This window comes from Leptonychotes weddellii, chromosome 11 (genome assembly GCF_054177405.1).
Source record: "Leptonychotes weddellii isolate Sample4059 chromosome 11, ASM5417740v2, whole genome shotgun sequence".
In the NCBI taxonomy this organism is placed as follows: domain Eukaryota; kingdom Metazoa; phylum Chordata; class Mammalia; order Carnivora; family Phocidae; genus Leptonychotes; species Leptonychotes weddellii.
The window spans coordinates 21,625,756-21,650,089 of NC_138379.1; the positions used below are offsets into that span (position 1 = coordinate 21,625,756).

General features: G+C 44.4%; 1 protein-coding gene and 1 non-coding gene across 4 annotated transcripts in view; one reads left to right on the forward strand and one right to left on the reverse strand.

Annotated features, from left to right (window-relative positions):
- SLC1A2 (solute carrier family 1 member 2) overlaps positions 1–24,334 on the forward strand; it is a 142,082-nt gene that overhangs the window by 97,466 nt on the left and 20,282 nt on the right. For all 3 annotated transcript variants that reach the window (XM_081798356.1, XM_081798358.1, XM_081798357.1), the window contains exons 6-9: positions 1,241–1,367; positions 10,202–10,435; positions 15,786–15,980; positions 19,541–19,675. In XM_081798356.1, coding sequence (XP_081654482.1) covers positions 1,241–1,367; positions 10,202–10,435; positions 15,786–15,980; positions 19,541–19,675 — 691 coding nt within the window. The remainder of the gene's footprint in view (positions 1–1,240; positions 1,368–10,201; positions 10,436–15,785; positions 15,981–19,540; positions 19,676–24,334) is intronic.
- Positions 7,003–7,133, reverse strand: LOC115943158 (small nucleolar RNA SNORA63). Its single transcript, XR_004077771.2, has one exon. It is a non-coding gene; the product is annotated as a small nucleolar RNA SNORA63 (small nucleolar RNA).

Here is a 24,334-nt window from a genome sequence, read left to right on the forward strand (position 1 = left end):
GTCAGAATTGGAGTCCCAGGATTGGCAATCATGGGTCAGGAGTGGGGTAGGGGCACATAGTGATTGGTAATCAGAAATCCAGACAGGCAATAATGGGGATGTGTGTAAGCCATGTAGTGGCCCAGTCCCTGGGTGGGCCTCATGAGACTTCAGGCTGGGGGTGAGACTCTGAGGGCAAGAATGGGAAGGAATGGTAGGGGGAGGATCTTCTGGGGAGAGAGAAGCCAGGCCCAGCTTGGAGGAACCAAAGTATATGGCAGCTTTCCAGGACAGGTACTCAGATGGAGGGAATGAGGCAAAGACAACACAGAGATAAGACCCAAGTTTGGGTATTGGAGCTGGTTCAGGACCTAGTGCAGTTTGATGGGGACAGAGCTCCTCACATCCTTCCAGCCTGGAGATAGGATTGACCCTAGAGACTGTGGTGGGGCTGGATTTAGATGGAAGTCCAGTGATGTCAAGTGAAGGGAGAATGGGGCTGAGGGGCTAGAAAGTTACAAAGTCTATATTCTGCCTTTATGATATTGCAAAAAAAAAAAATGCTGTAAAAAAGGAAGCATTCTTACCATTTTGACCATGAAAAGAATGATGAGGAATTAATAAATAATAGGTTAAATCCAAATGAACTGGGTCAGTTGGGGTTTCCCAACTGTTTTGGATTTCTCATTGCTTTCCAATTGACTTTTCAACATTGTTCCTCCTTCTCACGTTAGGCATGTAGCAGTAGAAAAATACTTTTATGCTCAGGATTTTCCTGCAGTGAAACATACCAGCCATGCATGAATTTGGGATAACACCAAACTAACCTAGACATAACCCTGGCAGAGATTTTATTGGCTAACTGGTCTCTGCAGTTCTAATGTGGGCTCCAAAGTTTGCACGATAATCCCCAAGTCCCAACAAGCCTTCCTTCATTAATCTATGTACTATGGAATCTGTTTACCCATGACTTCATAAATGAGGAGGAGAGAGAAGAGAGTCCTTTTGAGTTTGGAATGAAACGGAATTCATTTTCTTCAAGGCACTAACACCACTGACAGTTCAACTTCTTCTTGTGGGAAATGTTAAGGGATGCCGTAATTATCCAGGAGAAAGGTATTTTCCATGTGAAATCGAATGCCTAAATCACAGGGCAACAGGCAGGTGAGACGGTGACTCCCTACGTCGGGAATGGTGAAGGAGGGAGAAGAAACACACATTTTGTAATCTGTTCTTCTGTGTAATGTGATTCACCCAACAGGTCTGATAGGGTTTTTCATTGCTTTTGGCATCGCCATGGGGAAGATGGGAGAGCAGGCCAAGCTGATGGTGGAATTCTTCAACATTTTGAATGAGATTGTAATGAAATTAGTGATCATGATCATGTGGTAAGTGGGCTTGTTCTTACTTCAGCGTGTTGGGTGGGGGGGTCCAAAGGTCTTGGGATCCTCAGAAGATATGGACTCTTCCTAGCAGGAGAGAGTGAGTGGCCATGGACCAAGCAAAGGGCACTCCAGAAAGACTTTGAGAAAAGGATGAAAATCTCTTTTTGGGAGCTTCCCCTGGAAAATGGGTTGGAAAACTATAGCCCATCCTCAGGCCAGATCCTTTCTGCTACTCATTGAGTGGCCTACAAGACTGGGTTTTATGTTTTTATGTTGCTGGACAAAAAATCAAAAGAGTAATAATATTTCACACACATGAAAATGATATGAAATTCACATTCAGGGCCCATAGGTAAAGTTTTATTGGCACACAGCCACACCCATTCATTCACATATTGTCTAGGGTTGCTTTGTGCTAAATGGCAGAGTTGAGTAGTTCTTTTTTTAAATTTTATTTATTTATTTGACACAGAGAGAGACACAGCGAGAGAGGGAACACAAGAAGGGGAGTGGGAGAGGAAGAAGCAGGCTTCCCGCCGAGCAGGGAGCCCGATGTGGGGCTTAATCCCAGGACCCTGGGATCCTGACCTGAGCCGAAGGCAGACGCTTAACGACTGAGCCACCCAGGCGCCCCCAGAGTTGAGTAGTTCTGACCAAGACTGTAGCCTGCAAAGACTGAAGTATTTACTATTTGACCCTTCACATAAAAAGTTTGTCAATCCCTGCCAGTGGGAACACAAAAACAACAGCAAAAATTAAAAAGAGGGACAAGCTGGAAAAACCAACTAGTAATACTGAAGCTGAGCAGTATCAGGAAATGCTGAGATAAGTCCAAGATCCCAGGGATGATATGGCCTGACCCAGGGTGTGTGGAAGGACTGCTACTCTAATATTCTGGTGTCCAAAAGCAATGTATCGGAGACTCATGACTCAGAAAGAAGCAAAAAGAGGCAGTTTTCAGGCCATGGAAGTGAAAATGAAATCACAGAGGACACATTAAAATTATAAGTACTTTTGTAAATGGGGCTACACCCTCTAATTGTATAGAAGAGAAGACTATGGTCCAGAGTCACTAAATCTTGATTTTATAACAATATCATGATCATTATAATAATAAAAGCTATCAATTATTTATTTCCCTTTATCTGTGAAGAGCCATGATAAGTGCTTAATACTTATCTATTATAATCCCAGTCATCCTGCAAAGATGGCATCGTGCTCTCATTTTCCAGAAAAGGCAACTAAAGTGTATTGAGTTGAATTAATTTGCTTAAGATTATATATCTAGCGGGGAGAAGAGCTGGAGTTCCCATTGATTTTGCAATCCTTGATGCATAGGTGGATGGCTTTTTTGTTTAAATTATCTAAGCACTACCGTCTCTACTTCAATTCATGTGTGTTTATGGTCAGTGGTTCTGAACTCTAGGACAGCCCAGGAGAGCATGAGTGTCCATTCCTTCATAAAGGAAACTGTACCCCCTTCAGAACCTTCTAGTGCCCCATATCTCTCAAATGGAAAGATTTTTACATGCGTTTGTTCCAGACCTCTATGATGGTCTGGTATGCCCGCCTAGAAAAAAAGAAAACCATTATTAGACCAAACGACATCTGTGTCCGTTCAGTTACCGCATCAGTTACTCCCTCCTTCATCTGTCACAGGAATTCTGGATTACAAATTCCCTGTCTCTGTGTGCTCCCATCCTACCCACCTTCTCCAATCCTCCTCTGATCTTCTTTTACTTCTATGTGGTGCCTTCCACTAAAATTCTACCTTCTTTTTCTCTTCTTTCCTTGGCCCCTACTCCCACTTTACAAGGGCAAAAATCTGTTTTTGACTTATTTTTTATCTCCACAGAACTGAAAATTGTGATGTGCTGGTAGAAATTCTTACTCAAACCTCAGGAGTGAGTAGGCTAGCTGAAGGGTCTCAGATCCAGAAGATGTCCCTCATGATTTCATGAACCATATTTACTAGACTTGGCTTGTTCAGATCATTTCTTTGTTGTACTTTTAAAACATGGATAGGATGCTAGTAAAATTGTGTGTGTGTTTATTGTACTGATTCTTCAACTTCCCAGGCAATCCTAGGTTTCTGAATATTTCTTTTCTATGAAAATTTAAAGTCACACACAATGTGATGCTCTAAAAAATATGTTTAGAGTCTTTTAGATCCATCTGTGCTTGCTGAGAATTTAATAGATGATAATGCATAAAGTAGGATATGCCTCTTGGTAGTAAACATTAGGATCTGCCCTGGACTCCTAGAATTTTTAGCAGAATGAGCATCCTTGCTCTAAAAATGCAGTTCATATTTCTGTATAGTGCCAATGATGTAGGCAATGTTATTTCCACTGAGCCCATGAAGAAAAGGAATCTAGGAGATGAGATGAATCATGGGATGAAGGGTGTGGATCAAGGTTTCCTATTCACTGAAACCAAAACTCTTAAAGATTTAGCATCAAATCCCAGGAGATACAGAGCAATTGTGAGTCAGGGATAAGGCCTATGGAATGATTTCTGACAGCCGTTCAGTTACCGCATCTAGACAAACAGTCAGGAGGGTGTTCTATGACATGAGATGTTATTTCTACACATTTCTTTCATTCTTTAGCTGCCCTGTCAGCATTGGATAATGATATATGTGGGAAGGTTTTGGGTAAAACAGTCAATTACTCTTTAACTGACCACCTCACAGCTTAAATGATCAGTTCTTTTGGATTCTTCTCTGTGTGGTAGTAAGAATAGTAGAATAGCAAAATAGAACATTGCAGAGATGACTATTATTCTAATAATGATTATTACTAAGTTATAACTTAGAGTCAGGAAATTCTTGCTATGTGCTCAGTACTACCTCTTTTATAGTACTGTACCTATTTATTACTGAGGAGCTAATTAGTATTATCATGATTATCATTAAATTGTAACTAAGATTTGCCAAATTGCTGCTGTATGCTTAATACTGTTCCAGTTGCTTTACGTGCATTAACTGACTCATTTGTCTGGATAATACCTAGCAGAAATAGGTTTGTTAGCCCCATTTTCCAGATGTGAAAACTAAGCACAGAGGTTAACTTGCCCAGTGTTACACAGCCTAAGTAATGGGAGTTGTGCAGTGCCTTATTAACTGATTAATTAATTGTACAGTGTCTTATTCAACTTCTGTCTGACTCACACTGGAGTGAATCCACGATCCTCCGGTTACTAACTGTGTGGCTCTAGGCGAGTTAGACACATTCTAAACCCCACATTCTGATCTGAATGGATTGATCATAGAATCAACATCCTAGGGTTGCTGTGAGAATTGAGTGAAATTGTGACCAACAGTTACAAAGCTTTACTCATGTGCTGGGACCTGCCTAAACACTTTCTATGAACCAGTATTATCATTGTTGTTATTTTGTGATTACCATTACTATTATCAATTCAATCCATATCCTTTGTTTCTCTGTGTTCATGGATTCTTTGAGAAGTCTAAAAGGCCCTCTGATTCACAAAAAAAAAAAAAAGAGAGAGAGAGAGAGAAAGAGAGAGAAACCTTTAAATTCAGTATGATTTTCATATCCTCATTTTTTGCAAATTTCTTTAAAACATTTTTTCAAACTCTGAAAATATAAACAGAAAGTGAATCTTTGCATAATCTCACCACTATAGAAACACAAAGTGAGAAGTGAGATCTCTGCTCACTCTTTCAATTTTCTCTCCCTGTTAACCCACCGCCACCACCGTCCATCCATCCAACCATCCAACCATCCATCCATCCATCCATCCAGTCGTCTTTCTATCATCCATCCATCCATCCATCCATCCCATCATCCATTATCCATCCATCCAACCATCCATCCATCCATCCATACAATCATCCATCCATAATCCATCCATCATCCATCCTTTCACTCCACAAACATTTTTTGAGTCCCTCTTCTATGCCAATAGCAATTTTATGTGCTGGTGATCTAATGGTGAATAAGACAGAAAAATTCTGGCCCTCATGGAGCCTACATTCTATTGAAAAGAGGGAAAGAATAGAAGGAAGCAAGTAAGAATTCAGACAGTAATCAGTGCTACAAAGTCAGTAACCAGGACAGTGGGACTGAGAGTGATGGGGGATGGAAGTATGGCTTGGACTCTATCCAGAGGATCCAGGACGGCTGTCTGGGGAAGACCTGAAGAATGAAAAGAGGTAGCTCTGTGAAGAACCGACAGGAGAATTTTCCAGGGGTAGGAAACAGCAAGTGAAGGGTCAAGGGTCAGAATGAAGATCTGGAGTAGCTGCAATGTGGTTGGCTGGTGAGGGGGTGGAAAGCTGTGACGTTGGAGAGGTGGGCAAGAGGCAGATCTCATAGGGCCTTGCAGGCTACCATGATGAGTTGGGGTTTATTGACTTGCAAAAGGAAGTCCCTGGGGGGCTGCAAGCCTGGAGGCTCTACATACTGATTTTCACTCTATCCTGATCAAAAGTCCTAATCCACACATAGTAACTCTCAGCAAAGTCACTCCTTGGATAGCCAGAACACCTGTCTCTAAGTGGACTGGGAAAAATGGAGATTAGTGTTACTTTTTGAGCCTGAATACAGACAACACCTTTAGGTAACTCTTAGAATGCATGTTTAGCTCTTTATTGACAGACTCTTCCATTTCTTAGTTCTCTTGGGATCTGTCCCAAACTGGCGGGCTAGTGTTGCTATTGGAAACCAATAGCAGTGTGGGACAGAACCAGAGCACCTTTATGGCAAGACTGAGAAAGTCCCTCGACTACTCTCCACCTAGGTGTCTGATCCACCCTCTGTCCTGTGACTCAAAGTCCTGAATTAATTACTTTAATGGGTGAAGACTAAAGGTCTTGAATCAAATGCAGCTCACATACGTGGTTTCCAAAGGCTAACCAAGTGATATCTGCATTTCTTCAATTGTAGAGCAGATTTTATCCCTTCAAACATTGGTTTCCAAACACATCAGGAATTACCTGGGAAACTTGTTTAAAATATAAATGCCCCCTAGGTCAGCTCCAGGAAATTCTAACTCAGTAGATATGTGGTGGGCCTGGGGAATCCATGTTGTTACCAAGCAGGCCAGGTTGATTCTGAAGCTGGTGTCTATGAATGCACAGAGATACTGAGGTCTGGGTATGTTAAATTCTGTGTATGAGTTTTTGTTGGTGGAGTGGAGAGCAGTCTTGGGAAAGGCAACTTGGTGGGAGGGAACCTGAAGATGACAAGGACAGAGGTACCAAGTGGATGGAGGCAAGAATGGATGATGCAACAGGAAGAATAAGACTTGACAGGCCAGTCCTAGATTAATCAGTGGCTTTGGCCACAGTGCCCAGAGCTGCAGATACAAGTAGCCTAAGGACAGTGTAGAAGGTATTCTCTCTCCCTGCCCTGCAGTCATGCCCTTCTTTTTTTTATTTATTTTTATTTTTTTTAAAAGATTTTATTTATTTATTTGACAGAGAGAGACACAGCGAGAGAGGGAATACAAGCAGGGGGAGTGGGAGAGGGAGAAGTAGACTCCCCGCTGAGCAGGGAGCCCGATGTGGGGCTCGATCCCAGGACCCTGGGATCATGACCTGAGCCGAAGGCAGATGCTTAACGACTGAGCCACCCAGGCGTCCCTCAAGTCAGTGTTTTACTTGGTAAACATGTCTGAGACCATGCATCCCTGGCTGCCAAGCACCATGGCGGACAGGGCTAGAAAGGTAACAGCTTTATTTTGAGCAGGGGGCAAAGACAAGGCAGCGCTTTACAGCTACATTGTAACTAGATCCTGCATCCAGTCATGCCCTTCTAATTTAGAAATGGGTCCAATGATTCCTGGGTACCATTTGGCTTCAGGAGCTTACTGGAGCCCTCTCTTCATGTGCCTTGGCTTATGGCTTCGATTGTTTGCTTCAACTCAGAAGCTTTGCGTGGTAACCTTGAATCTTGGGCATTTGTCCTTTTCCTTTCCGTGGAGTGTCATTTTCAATGAGATAATTATATAGAAACCCAGGAGCTCAGAAGCTCCAGCTCCTGAGTGGAAGCTTAAGCTACTCATTTTGAAAACAGGAGCAGGGAAGTAATGGCCCTAAAAGGCACCATAGAGGATAAAGGCTCTTTCCTTGTCCGAATTAATGCTCATTCTCGTTCTGGAGACCAAGATGTTTGGGTTAACTAAGGTCCCTGCTTGCCATATTTATTTACCCTGACACTCTACCTTCTGGCCTTTGAGTAACACTCTCCATTGACAGTGGGAACTCATATTTCTCCCAGCAAGCTGAGTGCCTGGAGGTAACATGTTTCCTCTTTCTGATTCATTTGGCTGTGGCTCATATGGGTTCTCCAGGAGGACTGGATAGCTGGTCTTACTTGGCAAAGAGCCTTGAAAATACTTTTTCTCCATTCTGCAAATTGCGTTTCCAGAAGAGCAGGAAAATTGAATGGCGCCCAGAACAGCTCATAGTTGTGTTTTTCTGGACATCTTTAAAGGGTGGTTGGTACTTGGAAAAGAATTGATCTCTTGGTTTATGAAGATAAATGCTAGTTGGCTTTATGGGAAGGTGTATTATACTCATTACTTACAACCTCCTGGCACAAAGACTTGGCCCCTGAGACAACCCCACTGATCTAGGAGATGTTGTGACCATGGGCACACCAGGAGAGTGTAAAATGGTGAGAAAGCCAAGGGTTTAAGGACATAGTTCCCTAATGCCTGTGGAAACAGCCCTCAGACATTGCCAGCCTTCAAAGACATGGAGGCTACAGGCTGGATGCTCATAAGGGAAGAGAGTTATTCTAAGGTCTTCACTAAGTCTTGTCATTTACAAATCAGCTCTTTCAGAAGGTTCCTCTTGACAAAGTATTTTGCTCATAAAAACATCTGCCATTGGGCGACAGTAGTCTATGAGCTGGTTTAGAAAGCCACATTAACTCAGACTTGGCTCTTTAAGCATGGTGGGGGAGAGGACATGGTGTACATGTGTGACCACAGGATTCCTTGGTCAGCAGTCAGAATGGTGCTGACAGGGACGGGGGCGGGACTTTGACAGTGCATACATATGCATGCTCAAAAATGCAATCCTTGCAGCAATCCCATGAGGTTGGAGTTAGCCTAAGCCTCGACTTGCACATCTATAAAATGGGATTAAGTCACTGCAGGATCATGTACCTGGTAAGTGGCTGGACAAGCTCCATGTCTTATGTAATTGTGTATATAACTCTCCTCTACCCACCTCTTTTTTTTTTTTTAAAGATTTTATTTATTTATTTGACAGAGGGAGAGAGAGAGAGAGAGAGAGAACAAACACAAGCAGGGGGAGCTGCAGGCAGAAGGAGAGGGAAAAGCAGGCTCCCGGCTGAGCAGGGAGCCCAATGCAGGGTTCAGTCCTAGGACACTGGGATCAGGATCTGAGCCAAAGGTAGACGCTTAGCTGACTGAGCCACTCAGGAACCTCTACCCACATCTTTTCTTTACCCAAGAAAGGGCTTGCTTGCTTCAGGCACAACTGCAAAAAACAAAAACAAACAGACAAAAAACAACCAGCAAATCTGGCTTGGGTGTCTGTCTCCCTTTGCTGATTCCCTTACCCCAGCCGGGAGCCTTATCTTGGGACTTCATTTCCCCCAGTCTTTTTCTCAAATAAGTTCATAATTCTTACTAAGGTATCAACTTCCCCACAAACATTTTCATTTCAGTCGGAAGGTGTCGCAGGCTGAACAAGTTTATGCTCCAACACTACCAGATTGGGCAATAAAAAAAGGATGTTGCCCAACATGGGAAAAATACACTCAAGAGGAGAGAGAGCACAGTTACTGCCCTCACTTGTGAGGACAGCAGTAAACTGTTTCCAAATTCCCGATCAAACAATAACAAGATAGAAGCATGAAAGAAGTTTAGGTAGAATAAATCGGTATATGGTAAACTGTCGGCCTATGTACAAAGAGCTCCGATTGCTCATTAAAGAAAAGTGGTTTGGCTGGGTAAGGGGAAAACAACCCTTGGAGAGTCACAGGCGCTGAGACTGTTCTCCTTCTACTTCCTGGTTTTGTGGTCTTGGACTGGTCTTGACTTTTCTGAACCTCAATTTCCTCATTTGCCAAATAAGAATAATAATACCTTGATTTCAGGGTTGTGGTAAAAATGAAATGAGGTGATGTATGCAGAGGTCTTACTGTATTGCCTGAGACACAGGGCAGGGTAGCCAGCATTCCTGGTAGAGTAAGTATGGAAAGAAATACTTTCAGACGTAGAAGTAATAAAACCACATCTCTCTAAATGGACTCTCTGGCTCAGAGGGTTTTCTTGTTTTGGTAGGTCTCCTTTCTCTGTCTCTCTCAGTCTCTGTCTCTCTCTTTCTCATATTTTAATAAACTTCCTATCATCCTAGGCAAAAACAAAGCAAATTCACCAACACGAGCTTAGAGCTGGGTGAAACGTTAATGAGCTTTCTGGGAAGCTCAAAATGGATTCCCAGTTTTCAAGGATGGAGTTGGGGGGAACAGGGAAACCAAACAAGATTCTCGAAGCATCTGTGCCTCTCAAGCTTGGTGCTTACCTGGGAGATGGTAAAGCTAGTGTCTGCTATTCCTGAAAATCACCTGAGCAACAGGGCTCGCCTTTGGATTTTTCATCAGAGCAGGGGCTCCCAGATCCACTGAACAGATTTCAGATCGTGCAGTTAGTCTGAAGTGAAGGAGAACAGCTGTCGAATATCGAGGACTTCCTCCAGCAAAACTCTTGGTACAGAAATGTGAAGGGTTTTCCTCAGGTTATGGTACATGTAAGGCCCAGATATAAGTTGTGAATTCTATAAGGATCTCTTCAATGTTTTTTTGTTTTTGTTTTTGTTTTATGTTTTTCAGGTACTCTCCCCTGGGTATCGCCTGCCTAATTTGTGGAAAGATCATTGCAATCAAGGACTTAGAAGTGGTTGCTAGGCAACTGGGGATGTACATGATCACGGTGATTGTGGGCCTCATCATCCATGGGGGCATCTTTCTCCCCTTGATTTACTTTGTAGTCACCAGGAAAAACCCTTTCTCCTTTTTTGCTGGCATTTTCCAAGCTTGGATCACTGCGCTGGGTACTGCTTCCAGGTAGAGAATACAAGAAATCACCTTTCTTTCTCTCTGCTCATTCCTTTCCCCTCTCTGCCACTTCCTCTTTGCAAAACGCTTTCATCATAAAGTTCAATGAGAATGTGTTTCATGTATTATTAAAATATTTCTGAAAAAGGTAAATGCTTTGGATTTTTGACTCCTAGGAAGTTAAGAGCTTTCTGATGAACATGTTTGCTGATAGGCAACTGTCCTGGAAATACCTCATATTAAGTTTCCCAGACGAGGGGCGCCTGGGTGGCTCGGTCGGTTAAGCGGCCGCCTTTGGCTCGGGTCAGGATCCTGGGGTCCTGGGATCGAGCCCCGCATCTGGCTCCCTGCTCAGTGGACAGCCTGCTTCTCCCTCTCCCTCTGCCTGCCACTCTGCCTACTTGTGCTCTCTCTCTATCTCTCTGTCAAATAAATAAATAAAATCTTAAAAAGAAAAATTTCCCAGATGAATGCATGCTGTTAATCTGCATGCCTAATTCACCATATCTAGCATTGGTTTCATTTTAAATGTTTCCCAAAAAGATATGACAGGATGTTAAGCTATTTAAGAAATTCTCCCACCTGTGATTTGAAAAATGCTATCACAAAACACCGCTCTGTTGGAGTTGTTTTTCAAAAGTAGAAAAAGTGAGATTTTTCATGGTAAACGTGTTAGGTAAGATTTAAAAAAAAAAATAAACCAGAAGTCAGTCAGGTCTGTGACCTCTGCATGAACCTGTAGTGGACCATTTTGCCCCACTGATTTTGAGAAAATCAGGTTGACATCGATGCAACTTGACATTGACTGAGAGTCCGTTCCTTCTTCATTAAACTAAGTTGCCAGGCATCTGAAGCCAATGAGGACTCCAGAGATATGCAGAGGGAAAAAAAAAATTTTTTTTTGGATATCTTCTTGGACTGAATTTAGCAAAAACAAACAAAAACAAGTACATAAGAAACATGTGGCAATTCAGAATTTCAAAGATTAAAAGAGTTTTATTGTTTCAGCTTGCCCTAGTCATTTGTATTTCTGCACAAAACTAAGGGTCATGAAACTAAGACCGAGGTCATGAAGCAGGTGGCGGGAAGGCGCTCAAACTCTGCAGCCCCTAGCTCAGCATCGTCTCTGGAATCACACCTTGTTGTTGAGCCTGTGACCATGCTTTGCGAGTGAGGTGGCCACCCTGTGACACAGTGAGACGGCGGTCCCAAGGCTACTGAGCAGGCAGTCAGCTTTTCCTTAAGTGACCCAACAGGCCAATAGTGGTGACTACCTGCGAAACCAAATTCGTATTTCCATCTTGCACATCAATGAGATTTTGGTACTAGTAGAATGTGGGATTTCAGAAGACGCTAAGAATATATATAATCCTTGGGATCTAGACCCTGCGTTCAGTTTCCCAAGATGAAAGGAAACACCCTGAAATTTCCTTTTTCCTACTTGGTCTTACAGATTTCATATGGTTAAGTATCTCTATCCATAAATATCCCCTTCTCTTTGGAGAGAAAGTAAATCTTTTTTTTCCCCCCAAAACAATCATGTTTAGTTTTAGATTTGTTTTCTGGTTATGAGCGTGGTGTTTGCTCACTGTGAAAAAGTTCAGACAGTGAATAAAGTTTCGAAGAAGAAGATGAACATCACCAGTTCTTCTGTTGCCCAGGGATAATTAATAGCAACCCTTTTAGTTAATCTTAATAGTTCTATATTTTTCCAATTTGTACTATTTATAGATGTTGTAAACTGCTATTTTTCACTGGTCAACATATCATAAAAGTTCTGTCAATATAGGTCTTCCTACTATTTTTAAATGGCATAATAATACACTGTGGGTGCTACAATGCAAACCCACCTCCACCCTGTGATGTACGTTTAAAGTGTGTTTACAAAGTAGGGCTGTGACAAGCATCCTTATAAATACATCTCTGCAAGCTTGTCTGATGATCCCTTCAGGATAAATTTATAGAAGTGGAATTTCTCAGTCCAATGGTAAGCACACTAACTGTGTGAAAACATACCACCAGCTTGCTGCTCAGAAAAGTCCATTAGTTTATGTCCCCACTAACTGGTGTGCGAGTCTGCCTTTTCCCACCTACTCACCAGCACTGGATATTATCAGTCACTTTAATACTTTCCAATCTTATTGGTGAAAAATGATCTCCTTGATTTTGCATTTCTTTAATTACTAGTGAGGGGAAACATCTCTTTGCCTTCTTTTTTTTTTTAAGATATTATTTATTTATTTGACAGGGATAGACAGAAGAGCACAAGCAGAGGGAATGGCAGAGGGAGAGGGAGAAGCAGGCTCTGCACTGAGCAGGGAACCCGATGCGGGACTCGATCCCAGGACCCTGGGATCATGACCTGAGCCAAAGGCAGACGCTTAACCATCTGAGCCACCCAGGCGCCCTCTCTTTGCCTTCTTATTGACCATCCTCCCCTCCTCTCCCCAACCCTGTGAATTGTTTGTGATGGTCATTTCCTGTTGGGTAATTTGCCCATTCCTGATTGGCTTTAACTCTCTTCATGTATAAAAATATTAACTCATGTGTCCCATGTTGTATGATGTTCCTCTCCACCTGACACTTGTCTTGAAAATTTGCAGTGCTTTTTGTCCCTAGATGTTTTTAATTTGCGTATCATCGAAGTTGTCAGCATTTTCATTTAGTATTTGGAATTTCGATTTTTTTCTCAGGAACATCACCACCAAAAATGATAAAATATTACTTTATATTTTCTTCCAATACCTTTGTGGTTTTGATCTTTAAATCTTCCAAAAATATTACTATCTTTCCTTTGAATGTCTAGACAGTTATCCTAGTACCTTTAATTAGACAAAGTAAATCCCAAAGGCATATGGATGGCCCAAGTTCATATTTAAATCAGACAAATGCTGATCTTGGCCAGAAAACCCAAATGTTAGACCCATTTCTCCTCCTCACCCTATATTTCAAGCGACTTTAGTCTTCGGTTAAACTGTGGCTTTTGCCGGGATGTGGAATTTCATTTTTTAAAAGAAAACACACTTAAGGAAAAATTTGTGGCATGAGTCACATACTAAGAACTAACTCTGCCATTATGACCAGAGGGAAAAAACACAAAGCCCCAGTACAGCCAGCTAATTATTCTTTCTACTTCCTTGGACCCCGACTGAAGGGGGAGTGGAAGGGACTGACTCCCTTTTCTCAACAGGCTGGTGTCAGGGAGGATTGATGGAAGGGGCTAGCCTGGGACACACCTCTATGCATCCTGCTGACATCAGTCCATGCTGTTGAAACTACTCTGGAAAAAGACAGAAAGAAGACTGTCAAGTATCTGCTAGTTATTATGCAATATTTGAAAACTGTCATTAGGTCGCTGAGGCAGGAGCCAAAGAAACAATGTCAGAATGTTGGATGGGCAGGAAAGAGTTAAAATTTTCAAGTCCCAGTTTGGATTGGTTGGGTATCTATGATTTTGAGAATATTTTCATGATTTACCAATTATTTTCTCCAGTCTATTTAATTGTCGGAAGACCTCTTGATGACATTGTGGGAAAGTGGATGCAATAATAAAAATCAACATATTCCAGTCCTCCCAGAAGTGTGCTCAGATTCGTACCATTTAGAATCCCAGCCACCAACCACAGCTGCCATTTCAGACAAGTCACGGTATCCTGCCAACCCTTCAAAGGGGTCCAAAGAAAGGGTAGAGTGGGGGAGTCTCATTAAAACATCTGGGACAGCCAACCAGATACAAGGTACAAGAGGTCTCCAAACATTCATTTCTTCTACCTAAGACCAAGGAAGAGGCATGAGACCCCTGACCTGAAATCACAAAGAATGTTCCTATAAGATGACTCTGGCTTCCCTAAGGTTATTATTAGGAACCTGTGGGTCAGTGGTTTAAGAAGATGCAGACTTAGGTGACCCTAAGTTTAGAGCTTCTGGTTTCTGTTTCTGAGTAGGCCCTGGAATCTGCATTCTCAGTAGCTTCTCTGAAGCTGATGGCTCTCTCCCACTCTCTGAGAAACTGAGACCTCTGGCAAGTGTCTATGTTAAGCTTGGTGGGAGCCCTAATTCTGACTAGTAGAAGGAGGGAACCATGACTAAGGCTGTCAATGCCTGATAGAAAAAAGTATGTCTGCACCCAATTCACTTTGCTAAGGTTTGAACAGAAAAAAGCCCCCAAAAGCAAAACACAAAACAAAACAATCAAACCCCAAAGAGAATGGACCACAAAGCACTCACATGGCAGTTTGGGTGTTCTACATTTCTTTCCATATTACTTAAATTTTGAAGCCAATCCGCTTACCCCCTCATACACCTCTCTCCACATGGAAATAATATTTTGGCCATCAGCAACACTTATCCTTACAGGTTTCCTAATTTAGAAGACACACGAACATGTCAGGGGTTCTGGCCTTTGAGGCTGGGTCATGTGGTCATGAATTCCTGTACCAGGCCTGGGACGAGTCGGGGTGGAGTCACTCCATCCACATCAGGTCTTTGATTAGCTACAGAGCACATGCTTTTTGCTCTATGTTGTTGCAAAGACTGTACAGTTGGCCAATGACCATGTATCAGGGAGCTGGACTGTCTGTGAGGGTCCCTAGTGAATTGCTAGAAGCTCAGGTTCAGGCTAAATGGTGTTTGACATGTTTGTCCAGCATTCTCAAAATCAGCTCAGGGCAATTCCCAGAGACTGGATGCAGCCCATGTAGTCATCTTGTTGGAAAGTGTTTCTAGCATGAAATTATGGGTCATTCAAAAATTCCCCATTCCATTTCACTGTTGACAGCTCATTGTTTTCTGACACTTTTTTTTTTTGCAGCTCAATTAATGTGGGCAATCAAATGGTCTTTAATATATAATACAAGAGGGAAACACTGATCAAAGGAAAAAGGATTTAGGGCGCCTGGGTGGCTCAGTTGGTTAAGCGACTGCCTTCGGCTCAGGTCATGATCCTGGAGTCCCTGGATCGAGTCCCGCATCGGGCTCCCTGCTCAGCAGGGAGTCTGCTTCTCCCTCTGACCCTCCCCCCTCTCATGCTCTCTCTCTCTATCTCATTCTCTCTCTCAAATAAATAAATAAAATATTTAAAAAAAAAAAAAAAAAGGAAAAAGGATTTAAAGCTCTAAGTAGATCTCAAAAACCAGAACCAACAAAAAGAGTTTGCTGCCTATGAGCATCTTAATAAGACTGAACTTGAAACTCCAAACAGCTGGTATTTAATTTGGCTCCAGACACTGCTTTTTCATGTCACATTGCTTGATTGGAGCAAAAGAACAAACACTTTGTGGTGGCATTCCGGTTTGTGTTTTGTCCTGCTTCTCTAAAGTGGACATAAACTCTTGTCTCTCTTTCTCTCTTGGTTCTTTAGTGCCGGAACTTTGCCTGTTACCTTCCGTTGCCTGGAAGAAAACCTGGGAATCGATAAGCGGGTGACTAGATTTGTCCTCCCGGTCGGAGCAACCATCAACATGGACGGTACAGCCCTTTATGAAGCGGTGGCCGCCATCTTTATTGCCCAGATGAATGGTGTTATCCTGGATGGAGGCCAGATTGTGACTGTGAGGTGAGTGGAGTTGTGGGTTGGGGAGGCACTAAAATGGCCTTTTGCCCTACCCCCTTCCACACTAACTCCATTTGACGGGGCCACTTGAATTTCAGGTACCCTGGTGGAAGAATGATGAAGAAAATAACATAGAAGAGGAGTTATTGGCAGTCTCAAGGGGAAAATATTGTGACAGGAAAGAAGCAGGCTCATACTTAGGCCTGCTGTTTGTATTGCACATGTGAAATTGCTTTGGAAATTTGGTATTATTTGATTTTTAACAATCCTGTGATGTTGCAAGGCAGTTATTTCTACGCCCATTTAATAGATGAGGAGGCACAGGCTTTCAGGGGCAGCGTAGTTTGTGCAAGGCTGCCCCGTTAATGATCCAGGAGGGTTGTAACTGGGGCCGACAGCGGCTGACTCTGGATCCACTTTTCCTTTCATTAAAATATGTTCCCTTCAGCATTTCAGAGAGTCATGGCAGAAATGATGAAATACTGGAAGGAAGAGATTTCTCAAGACAACACAAACCATTTTATTACAACGAAATCACAAATATAGATCCATACGTTTTACTAAACCTATTTTTACCATATGTATTCATCCTTTAAGAAATTTAGGAAGAACGCTTTCCCAAGAGGTCATTAAAAATACATTGTTTCTCCATAAACTTAAAAATCATACTTAACTTGCTTATACTAATTTATCGAATCCTTACAACCACCCTGTGAGGAATGTACTTGTCTTAGCTCAGGCTGCCGAGACAGAATACCACAGACCAGGGTTCTGGACCCTGGGAAGTCCGAGATGAACGTGCTGGCAAATTCAGTTCCTGGTGACTATCCTCTTCTTAGATAGTATTGCCCTTCTTGCTGTTTGCTCGCCTGGCCTTTCCTCGGTGTGTGCGGCGAGAGTGAACAAGCTCTCGTAGGTCTCCTCTGATAAGAGGACTAATCCTGTCATGAGGGCACCACACTCATGATGTACTTACCCGCCCCCCCTCCCCCGACCCCCTGAAAGGCCCTGCCTCCAAACACCATCGCACTGGAGATTAGGGCTTCAACAAATGAATTTGGTAGGGGGGACACAACTCAGTCCATAGCTGTACTCTAGGGGAGCCTCAGTTTCCTCATTGGTATATTGGGGACATTCTAGGGGGTTGGGAGTATTGTACCTGGGACATAGTCACCTGTCAACAAATGTTAGCTACTAGTAGTATTGCTATTAGTGATGCTCAATAAAATTCAGTACTTCTAGAATATGAGAGAAAAATGTGACAGTGATGTAGTGAGTGCCATGATGTCACTCAGGGGAAAACATGCTTCGGACCCGGGTATCCCGCCTTCTAAGTCATATCGTCAGGGAATGCATGTGAGACTACCAACTTCTTTTGCTTTAAAACTCAGAGACGAACGAAAGACGAAACCCCTTCTTTTGAAGCCAAGCAAGATGATTCTGGTCCCTCAATTCTTGGCCTCGATGGTAACCACACTTCCCATTGAGTTCACACCATTAGATGAAAACTTAAGAGACGGGAGGATGGACCGGGGACCCATGATCAGGGTTGATTAATTCAGTGTTGGAGGGATCGGGGGTGGGGAGCATCAGGCCCACAGAGCATCGCAATCACGCAGATGAGTATTCTGATCCCAGCAGACGACGGTCCGGCTGTTTGACCCTAAGTTTCTCCATCTGTCCAATTCGTGGTTTCCCCCGTGGAAAGCAGATACAACCATGTGTATGTTGCGGGGTTACTGTGAGGCTCTGCTGGGACAATGTGTGTGTAATACCCTGTACAGCATCCAAGAACAGCCCTAGAGAAGTGAGCCAGGGAGCGGAAGGATGGGAAAAGTGGAAAGGGATAGAGAGATGGAGAGGCGATCACTGCCCCAAGAAGCTGTTACAGGATTTAGACTCACCCGGACACTCCGCCCGTGGTACGGTGAGACTATAAATTGGGATGAAGGAAGAGTGGGGGGACCAACTGCTAAGAAGAAGTCTCTTTATAGGCTTTTGTCTCACACAGCCCGGGGGGGACCAGACCATGTGGCCATAGTGCAAAGGGATGTGTAAGAATGACTCATAACAGAAGCAACTGATGTTGTAAATAAAACGGCTGAGGCCATGACCGTTGGAACTTGGGAAGTCCCCCTTTCCTGGTGTTCTATCCATGTCAGGGAAATGACTGAGAGTTCCCACCTTCCAACTCTTGGGGCTTTAGAGAAGTTTTTATTGCAAAGCAGCCTTACCCTGCCCAGATTTCCTGATAAGAATAACAATTCACATTTACTGGGGGGTTGCAAGGTGCCAGGCCTCTTCTATGTGCTTTTTATTTATTAGCTCCTGATGACCCTTTCTTAAAGATAAGGAAATCATGGCACAAAGAGGTTAAGTAAGTTGCTCAAAGTCATGTGGTTAATAAGTGACAGAGCTGGGATTCGAATCCAGGTTGTTCCATTCCATAATCTTCATTGATATCCACTATATACTATCACCTCCTATGACCCAGAAGGATCCAAGAAAAATGGAGTTCTTTAAGCCTTGACACCAGCTCTACATTGATGGGGGCAGGGGAATAGTGCAGATGGGTTCTGTCGATCCCACCTAGGCAAGGTGTCCAGATGGTGACAGGCCTGTATCTGGAAGGATGGCAGTATGGAAAGACCAGTGCAAACTATAGAACCTCGTAGGGCCTTCCTGTCTTCATACATAAGATTAGGTAAATTCAGGTCCCTCCCAATGGTAAGACCCAGGATTCTGTGCTTGGTCACAACAACGGTCCGGGCTCAGTTAAACCAGTTTGGGCGCCCTCTGCTGGACCACAGAGACCCCCCCCCCCCCCGCCCCTGGTGTCCAGACAGGGCACTCGAACCCTAGATTAAACCCTCTTCCAGAGACAACTTCAAAATGGTGTTGGGCGTGCCCTTGGCATTGCGAATGATGAGAGGCCTCAGAAAGAAAACCTGTTATTTCATTATCTTCCCTTGGCGCCTTCTTTCTAAATAATGTATTTTCCAGTCCATGGTGAAATGTCCAGGCATCTGAAGCTTAATGTCATTTGGAGTCTGTTGATTTGTTCCCCTGATGTCCACTCAATCGGGTCTGGATATTTGCTATTCTGAGTTCTCATGTTAACATTGGCAGTGGCTTCCTCAGACTTTTGCCACGGAGTCCAGATGTCTCTGGGGGCTCACAGAGACATAAAGGCATAAGCAGAAATGAATGCAGTGGTATTCCCATGGGAAGGTTAGGGTGATTTGTTTTCCTTCTTTATTATTTCCTTGCCTGCTTGAGAGCCGCACTTACCTTCGTGGAGCCCTGTGATGTATTAGGCTAATTGGCTCTCCTGCTGAGGCTAAGGCTCTAATCCATGAATTTGTAAACTTCCACCGCAGTTGAGTAGAATCCAAAGAGACCCTAATTCCCCGGTCTCTTCACACTCTGGATTTCTCTGTTCTTTGAGAAACAAAAGAAATTTTATGACTGCTGGGGAAATTGGAGCTTACAGTTGCCTGCCAGGGACGGTTTGGCCAAGTCCTCTTTCTCTTCCCCTGACCCGGTCTTCTCTGTTCGCTCAGCCTCACGGCCACGCTGGCGAGTGTGGGTGCAGCCAGCATTCCCAGCGCGGGCCTCGTCACCATGCTCCTCATCCTGACGGCTGTGGGCCTGCCGACGGAGGACATCAGCCTGCTGGTGGCCGTGGACTGGCTGCTGTAAGTGCTTGCCCAGGGGCCTCTGCTGGGGATGTGAGTCCTGCCTCCCTGGGCTGGACAAGATGCAAGGTTGCAGCCCAGGTCTTCGCAAATCCCCATGACAACTTCTGCCCTCCCTCCCTCCTTCTCTCTAACATTTACTGAGTGCCTCGTTGGGAACTGAAGGCAAAAAAGGCATCCTGAGGACCTCCCAGTCTAGTGGAGGCATCAGATAAATTACACTACAAAGTTAAAAGCATAGCAATAAGGGACCCACTACTGATGCACGCGGGGGATCTCAGGACATTATACTGAATGAACGAAGCACAAAGCAGTGTGCGCGGTATGATCCCATTTATGTGAAGCTGCAGGAAAGGCAATATAATCTTAGCAATAGAAAGAGGTCAGCGGTTGCCTGGGCTTGGATGGGTGAAGAGACTCATTGGGAAGGGGCACAAGGAAATCGTTAGGGGTGGTAGCAATGTTTCATAGGCACAGGTATGCACAGGTATCTACGTTTGTCAAACCTCATCAAACCATGCACTTAACATGGGTACATTTTATCGTATGTTTGTTATACTAGATTAAAAAATATCTCACATAGGGGCGCCTCGGTGGCACAGTCGGGTGAGTGGCTGACACTTGATTTTGGCTCACATCATGATCTCAGGGTCCTGGGATTGAGGCCCACGTCAGGCTCTGTGCTCATCGGGGAGTTTGCTTGAGATTCTCTCTCCCTCTCCCTCTGCCCCTCCAGCTACTCGCTCATGCCTGGGCTCTCTCTCTTTCTCTCTCTCTCTTGCTCTCACCCTCACTCGAAAATAAAGAAATAAATCTTAAAAAAAATGTAGCATGCACATAAAAGATAGTGATAGAAAGAGGCACCTGTCCCAGTCTAGGATAGAAGGGCGGAATGGAGGAATCAGGCAGTAATGAACATGGCAACTGAATTTGCATGGGCACCATGTGCCAGCCATTGCACGAAGCATTTTACATCTTCCCCTTTCTAACAAACCTGAAGGTTTGGTATTATTACTCTTGGTGTATAGATGAAGAAACTGAGGTGACTTGAGAGTGAAGAGAGATTTGACTCCAGTTTGGCTTGGTTTGGGAGGCCACTGCGTTCTTCATCATGGCCATATTCAAGCTTCTGAAGGCAGTGATCGCTGAGCTGAATTGTAACCAGTAGGTAGATGTAGGTGGAAGGGGGAACAGGGCATTCCAGGCAAGGCCAAGGCCCGCCTGTGCAAAGGCACTGAGGCAGCAAACAGTGTGGGATTTAGTAATACTGGAGCACAGAGTGGGAGGCAGGGACTGGTGAAAAGTGGGACAAATGGATAGCCTGCACGGCCATGCAGAGAAGTTTGAACTTGACTGTGTCCACATAGCCCAGCTACCTTTCCCAGTATATTTACCAGTGAAGGGCATTTTCATAATGTAGGACACTTGCCCATTCACAGGGCAAGTCTAGCCAGATGGTCCCCAATAGGGAGATGGGAATCGATCCTTGCTAAGGGCCCACTCGGTCTCTGATATTCTGTGGGGTATACACTATGCCTCCTGTCCAGTCTTGGAGCTAAGCAAGAGGGGCTAGAGGATGCTGTTGGGTTCAATGTCAGGGGCACAGAGGTCCAAGGCCAAAGTGCCCGCACATTTTTTAAAACTGCTCCACATGGCAGTAGTAATATTTCTGACATCTGTTGGCATAGATTTTAAGAGCCAGAAGCCATCTTTAATGCCCTTGAGTTTCCTGCATCTAAAACAACAGTTCCTTCCCCTTACCTTCGCCCTTCCAAAGGGAGAAACATGCACATGACTAAAGGGAAGGACATCTGGCAAGCTAGAAGGAAGACTGACCTCTCCACAGAGCTTGCCTGCTGTTAAGGTTTAGGTTAGAACATAGAAGTGGCTCCCCGGACATAGTCTATACTCCTCAGGAGGGCTACAGGGAAGGTCATGGATCTTCCTGACTGGTTCTTTCGTTACCAGAGAAATGCTCTGAAAATACCTTTAGTGGGAAGGTGAAGGGTAAGCGAAATAGCCTCTTCTCTGTCTCTGCTAGTCTCTCTCAGGGGGTGGTGGTGGGTCCTCCGTGTTAGCTTGGTTGTTCTGGGAGCCAGTGCTGGCCCCCAGGGCAGGCTTTCTCACGACGTCTGTTCTGACAAGGCAGTCATGGTGGCTGAGATTCGGCGGTGGTTTATGGGTGGAAGGATTGGGAGGGAATGGGATGAAGGAGACAAAGGAGTGGGGTGGGCTTTGGTGGGGAAGAGGACGAAAGGGAAATGAGGGCATTGGCAATAGTTTAAGGTCAGTAGGAGCTCGATACATGTGCACTAAATTTCACCACAGGGTTGCTGTGTGATAACCAGGGGCCTTTCCACACAGGAAGAAAGGCAGAGGAAGCTGTTGAAATGAAATGTGCTTCCCCTGTGACTTTTGCTTCCTGAGTCCTCTGCCTCTTGGCTCCTTGAACCGCCCAAAACGGTGTTATTGTGGAGCTACTCTTGCCTTGTGTCTACATTACCTCGTCTCTTCTCGGGCTTGTTTCTGAGGCCTGAAATCCACCATTAGAGATCAATCTTTTTATAAATGATCATTATAGAGACAGCCTCCCCTCATGATCATGCAAATGCCTTTCTTTGAGTGAAAAAAAAATGCACTAATATCATTTGGAAATGAAAAAGGGAGCTGGTACTTGGTGGATACTGTCATGTTCTTTACATCTGGTAACGATTAATCCCCAAAGGTCTCTAAGGAGTGTTTCACAGCTGAGGAAACTGGGAATCAGAAAATTTAAGTGTCTTGCCTGCGGGCACAAGAGAGCTTGGGTGGTCAGGTCAGGATGCTTCACCCCACCCGACACAGCTTCCTACTTACAACCAAGCAGATCTAGTGGTGGGCAGAAGTGGAGGGGTGCTCAGTCAGAAAGGTTTTAGGGAAGACAGACCTATTAGGGTCACGCCTGGTTCTACAGACTAACCAAGGAATTTTTTATTTGACCTGTTTTGTTCCTCCTCCAAGATTAAAACAAAACAACAGAAAATGCCTAAATGGGGACAAATGGGGTACAATCAAGGCTCAGCTACTCTGAGAATTCAAGCCCTCCAGTTCCAGTGGGTCAGCCATTGTGGGCCCTGGGCTTCTTGGCAGTCGTTTGCTTCCAAGCCTGTTGGATGAGAGTCATTTCATGAAACATCCAAGACCCTGCCCACCTCTGACCTAAATGTTAGTGAATGGAATAGGAGGGCTGGGTCCTCCCCATCACCCCACACCAGCGCTCACATGTTCATACTTGTGCGGAGATCAGAGTGTCCTAACTCCAGGGTGGGAACGTGTCAGCAGAAGGGAGTTGGCTGAACCCAAAGAGGATCATACATTTGGATTAACTATATTGATGAAACTGTATATGAGAAAACTCAATCCCAGGCTGGCCCTGGAAAGGAAGGAACAGATGAAGAGCTGTCCTCTGTTCTGGGGTTGGATCTCAGGTGCGGGGGGCCCCGTGTGCCCAGAGAAAGGAAAGCAGTCAGGAGCCCTGGATCTGAGCTCTGCACTTACTCTTTGTAGGACTTTGAGCAAGTTACTCTCTGGACTTGAGCTCTGTCATGTGAACACTGGGAATAGTAACTTGTCAGCTTAAAAGCAGAGTCTAGACCCCATGCCCTTGAGTGCCCTACTGGTTTTAAGACTTGGACTAAGATTCTGCTGGTGATGGATGTTTGTGTACAAATAAGCCTGAATGTTCCTTTTAAGAAGAGAAGAAAAAGGGAGGGTAGAGGATCTTGGGAAAATGTGCGTAGGGGTCTATAGTTAGGTCAGATCTGCTTTGAATTAGTAATGGTGGCACATTCTTTCTCACCAGCAAGTGGAGCTCTGGAAACATGCTCTTGGTCATGGGCTCCGTGGCCATTGGGTATCCATCACAGTGTGAATGGGGTTAGGGGGAAGAGTTGACACAGAGGTGCAGGGGGAGTTTGGCCATCCCCTAGAAAAATATTCGGTCAGGGGAAAGCAGAGAAAAAGAAAAGGTGAGGGTTTTTTGTTTTTGTTTTTTCTCTCCGGGCAAACCTTGTAAGCTCTCATAACTCTAGCAATTTTTCAATTTAAAACCAAACAAAGCCTGCAGTGACATTTAATGTGCCACAATGTTTGCCAACTGCTGGAGGCCAGCCAGCCTCATCACTGCCCGCCAAGCCCTGGATGCTTCTCAATGGGCAGGCTTGGCCGCTCTGTAAATGTCATGGTGAAAACCAAGATTCTGGGCCCTGAAAAATGCAGGAGTCCTCGAACACCGGATGGGCGGGGCTGGTAAAACCAGAACCTTCCCCAGGGCCCAAGAAGCCCTTTGTGTCAGGAATTCTCGGCAGATATTTGTAAGAGACCTCGCTGACACCCTTCTCTCTTGGAAGGAAGCAGGATGGAGTGAAAACAGGGAACCAGTACCAGGAAGAGGTAATAAATAACCGGGTCTGGCCACAGGTGGCAAAAGGAAAGCCAAAATACAGTGAAACCCAAGTGGATCTGTGACCCATTTATCATATAAGACTGCTGGTGAGATCATTTCTGGGGACACATTTACTAGCTGGGGGATAGATTTGAAATGGGAACTTACTAGGAAGACTTTACGACCTCCTTCCTGCGGGGGGAGCTCTGAAGTTCCCTGTTAGCCTCCCTCCTTGG